Below are 4,763 nucleotides of genomic sequence, written 5' to 3'. Positions count from 1 at the left end.
TGGTTATAAGGAAACTCTTGTATGACATATTAGAAAAAATAAATATCTATAATTCATACCACTATTTTCTAAGAAGTTGTTTTTCCTCCTCTCAATTTTACAACCGCCTTTACAAATATTGTAACCGTTCCAAATGGACCCTTGAAGAAAATTTAAAACCTGATATCATTATAAAGTTCCCAGACCATAAATTCAGCTCCTCTTTTTTAAATTTATCAATAAGCATAAAGCATAAATGACATCATTCTTGAGCTTTTGAATGTTGTTTTCCCTTATATTGTGCATCAAACTTGTTGCATCATGTGTTATTTCTTATTCAAACAACCATTGCAGCTGCAGAAAATGAGATTTGATATGGAGAGGAAGAATTCTTCCTTCCTTTTCTACTAACATGTTAAGGATACAACTTTACAATTACACAAATAAATATAAATGTGTATCAACACTTATTCTAATTGTCTATCTATTTTAGAACGAGAAATAAGAAAAATGCATAATTGTAAACAATGGGTTTGTGAGTTTTCTCTAGTTGTAGCTCACATTGCTGCATCTCTACCTTCTTGAGTATTTATTGTACACCTCTATTGACTTATAACTGAAGCATGCCATTACTGTTCTTCATAATTGAGATACTGCAGAATTTGAATTCATACATGTAATATATATATATACACACATTGCAGTTATCACCACTCTCATGAACTTTGTTCGGATGTTCCGACGAGCGCATGAAGAGAATAGCAAGCTCGCGGCCGACGCAGAGAAGACAAAGACCCAAAAGAAATCTCAAATTAAGAATTCCAATAGATTGAAGTAATGTTTGACTTCAGTTCTTGCTCAGGAAAATAAATATTCACTATTTCTGGTATATTTTTTTTGCTAAATCAGCATTACTGTAGAGTTTTATTTATCATAACTGTAATTTACAATTCAAACTTTCTAAATTTCTTCTCATACCAGCTGCTGCTTCATCTACAGGTAACTTTTTGAAATCTTTGGGATCCACATAATACCAAGAGTTCTCTTCCAGCATTTCGTCTCAACTCTGTACAAAGCTGCCCTCACCATTCTTTAATTCTTTATATACTATTATTGTTAGTTTGTTTAGATGAGAGTAGGATTTAGGATTTGTTGGAATGTTCATTTTATTATTTATTTATTTATTTATTTATTTACAATAATTACTGAAGCAAGAACAATCATATTTCTGCATTTTTTTTTAATCCTTATCGTGCAATCGTGTAATTAAACACATATTAGTATCTAACTATATCCAATTAAATGATGATTTAAAAATTTTATTTATTTATTTATTTATTTCAAGACATGTCTTCAAACATCAACCAATTAAATGAGTACTTGGATGTTAACCATCATGTTAGGGGAATTTACATACATACCACCTAATTCGTCTACATCATCTAACACCCAGGCTTTGATCTTTACACCTGCAACATTTTGGTATCATAAATATATGCATGGAAATGTAAATGTGTGATTCACTTTTAAAAATATAACAATTTTAGTATTTTTGATGTGATGTTAAAGATTTAAACAGCATGTACGTAAAAATATGAATGTTTAGGTGTTAGATATGTAAATGATCTCTTGAGGACAATATGATAATGAGGGGCATTTCTGACCTCATCCTGCTAATTGATGTGAAGTTATATATACACTTTCACGTGCATGGATATGGTGGCATGTATGTAAATCTAATAATTGAAATTTAGGCGTTGTTTCCTAAATACAAAAAAAACTGAGTGGCATGTATGTAAATCTTATCCTTATTTCCTTGATACTAACCATTTGCAACCAAAGATTCCAGCTGCATATGTGAGCACATATTTGGCCTCGGTGGTTGCTGGCATGCAATTAAATACTAGCCTTTTATTTATTTCTTTATTTATTAATATTACAAATGACAAATTTCTATTTAATGTTGCCAAAATCCATACAGCAGAATATCTGTAAACTACAATCCTATTATTTAACGGATTATTTTATAATAATCCATCAATCTTTACATTTGGATCCACCCTTTCTATTTATTCCTTTTGAGCCTATATGAGGTTGATTTTAGAAAAATTATTCCATACGGAGATGCATACGCCGTCCTATCTCCATCGTTGATCAGACCGAAGTATTGATCAGACCAAAGTTATACTTCGGTTGGCCCATTTAAAAAAAAAAAATTTGAAAAAAGCTCTGATTAACTGGGGAGAGCGGAAGACGCATGCATCTCTACATATGCCGTCCGTATGGAATAATTCCTCTTGATTTTATTCCGTTTTTGTCTATATCGAGTATGCCCATCGTTGAACATGAAAATAAATAAATAAATCATATAATCTTGGAAAGGTGGGTTACCGTTTACCTAATATCTGTATGAACAGAACAAATAAATAAATAATTAATTAATTAATTAAAATTGATGACATTTGCTGTGCAGGGACTATGTCAACGAGTTCATCTTTTTGTTTAGCTCAATTTATAATTAAAAATTAAATTTTTTGAGCATTGGTGAAAGGAACAATCATGGCCGATGGGCTACAAATTCTAAAATATTAGATGAATTATTATGCTATTTTGTATATAAGATAATTTATTTATTTATTTATTATAATTCAATTTGTCGGTATTTTTATAATTTTCATATACGAGATAGTCGTATATGAGAGTTTCCATTGTTTGATTGGTTCACCTTTATTTTTTTTAAGGGAGAAATTTGTCATTCCTATTTTAGGAAGGTCTTTTTTGAAAATTATTATTATCTTTAAATTTTTTCATTTATTTAGTTCAGATTTATAAAAGTATCAAACTAGTTCATGAGATTTATTAAATTTAAATAATAAAATTTTTAAATTTTCTTCTTATAAATAATAAAATTTAAAACAAATAGTCCAACTATTTATTAAATTTTAATAGCAAAATTAACCCCCTTGAACTCCATTTACATTCACAAAAAAAAACTTTTTTTTTTTTTTTTTTTTTTTTTTTTGGGTTTAATGCTGCCCAGATACCTAATGAATTATCAAGCAGAACAAAAATGATAAATAACTGTTATGATGTCACTAGAGCTTGAAGATAATATAAATTAAAAAAAAACAAATATAAAAATAAAGTCAGAATTCATTGGAGAAAAATCAGGAAATTCATCTCATCAGCTTAGTGCACTATAACTAAAGATTTTCTCTGTTGTTCATAAATGATAGTTTCATATTTCATCAACCAAATTAGCTCTTTCTCTGCTATTTATTTACTGAGTTTATATAATCTGACAAAAGTGTAACCAACTGAATTATATAAAAGTAACATTTTTCTTACTTCAGATCCAAAAAAAAAAAAAAAAAAAAAAGCTTAATCTTTGGGCGGTTAAATCACAGCTTAACAGCATTAGAAGCCACACATATTGGAGAGAGATCAAGAGAGCTCCAAATCGACAATTCAACTTCAGTATTCAACGCCGCCGCCGCCGCAGCAGCAGCCGCCGCCGGCGGCTTCTTCATGTAAGAACTATAGGAGGGGGAGGAGGAAGAATTAGAAGAAGAATGAAGAATAGTCGAATAATCATTCTCCAAAGCTTCATTCTTCACCTCTAACCTCTCTGCAATCTCCTCCACTCTCTGTCTCTTACACGCCTTGCTCAAACCATAAAGCTGTTCGCTCATGGCCTCACCTCCTCCTCCTCCTCCTCCTCCCATCCTCCCCCCCAACTTCAGCTTCAAGCACTCCGAAATCCCATTAAAAGCATATAACGAAGCCGAAATCTTTCTCTCATACTTCATCCTCCTCATGGCGGCGCCGAGCATCGACGCGCCGTCATCACCGCCGCTCCATTCATCTTCTCCCATCCCCTCCGCAATCTCGAAAGGAGAGTAATAACTCCCTCCGAACTGATCGAAATCCATCTCATTTAAATCAACGCCCGTCTTCTCCTCCCCTTCCTCGTCCACCTCCCCTGAAACAACATCAGTGCTGTCACACGGCTCGTTTAAGAAATACTCGAATGGTATCTCGTCATTCCCGCTTTCTTCTTCTTCCTCTTCTTCCTTGACGAGGGGCTGAGGTTGCGGGTGGTTCTCGAATGGCGCGGGGGTTAAAAGGCCGTGACTTTGAGCTTGGGTTTCGTCGGCTATGGCGGAAACAGGGGATCTGGATTTAAGGCGGTGGAGGAGGAGGGTGGTGATGCGGGAAGGGAGGGCGTGGGTGGTGGTGGAAGGCCAGAAGTTGGTGCGGGTGTTGGCTCCGCGGAGAAGACAAGCGGCTTCATCGTAGGCGCGGGCGGCGTCTTCGGCAGTGTCGAAGGTTCCTAACCAAACTCTGATTTTTTGTATGGTGTCTTTTATTTCAGCGACCCAGCGGCCGGAGGGGCGTTGGCGAACGCCGACGAAGCGTTTTCGAGCTCGGTGGGTGGCGGTGGAGGGGGAGGAGGACTTGTCGGGATCTTCGGAACTGGTGGTCTTGCGCTTGCTGCCCATGGTTGGGTTGTGAGAGGGGCTGCCGGCGGTGGAGAGGTATTTATAAGGGGGGTTATAAGGGGGGAGGGGGGAGGGGGGAGGATGACATTTACTTGATTTATTATTATTTTTGTTGTTGTTAATATTTTTTTTTTAAATGGGATTTCTTTGGAAAACAATTGGAGGGATATGAGATATTTATTATTTTGGCCAAAAAAAAAAGGGGGGGCATTTTACATTGAGATCATTTGAAACTTTGGTATTTAGAAATTTATTATGCTCTTTCATCCATTTTTCAAGTTT

At 35.0% G+C, this 4,763-nt stretch overlaps 1 protein-coding gene across 1 annotated transcript; it reads right to left on the bottom strand.

Annotated features, from left to right (window-relative positions):
* Nucleotides 1-3,345: 3,345 nt before the first annotated feature.
* LOC110023579 (ethylene-responsive transcription factor ERF056-like) lies at nt 3,346-4,481 on the bottom strand. The gene has a single exon (XM_020723066.1). The coding sequence runs from the start codon at nt 4,479-4,481 to the stop codon at nt 3,381-3,383; it is 1,101 nt and encodes a 366-aa protein (XP_020578725.1). The 3' UTR covers nt 3,346-3,380.
* Nucleotides 4,482-4,763: the final 282 nt, after the last annotated feature.

This window comes from Phalaenopsis equestris, unplaced genomic scaffold (assembly GCF_001263595.1).
Source record: "Phalaenopsis equestris unplaced genomic scaffold, ASM126359v1 Scaffold000224, whole genome shotgun sequence".
Lineage (NCBI taxonomy): Eukaryota > Viridiplantae > Streptophyta > Magnoliopsida > Asparagales > Orchidaceae > Phalaenopsis > Phalaenopsis equestris.
This window is presented reverse-complemented; position numbering and strand designations above follow the sequence as displayed.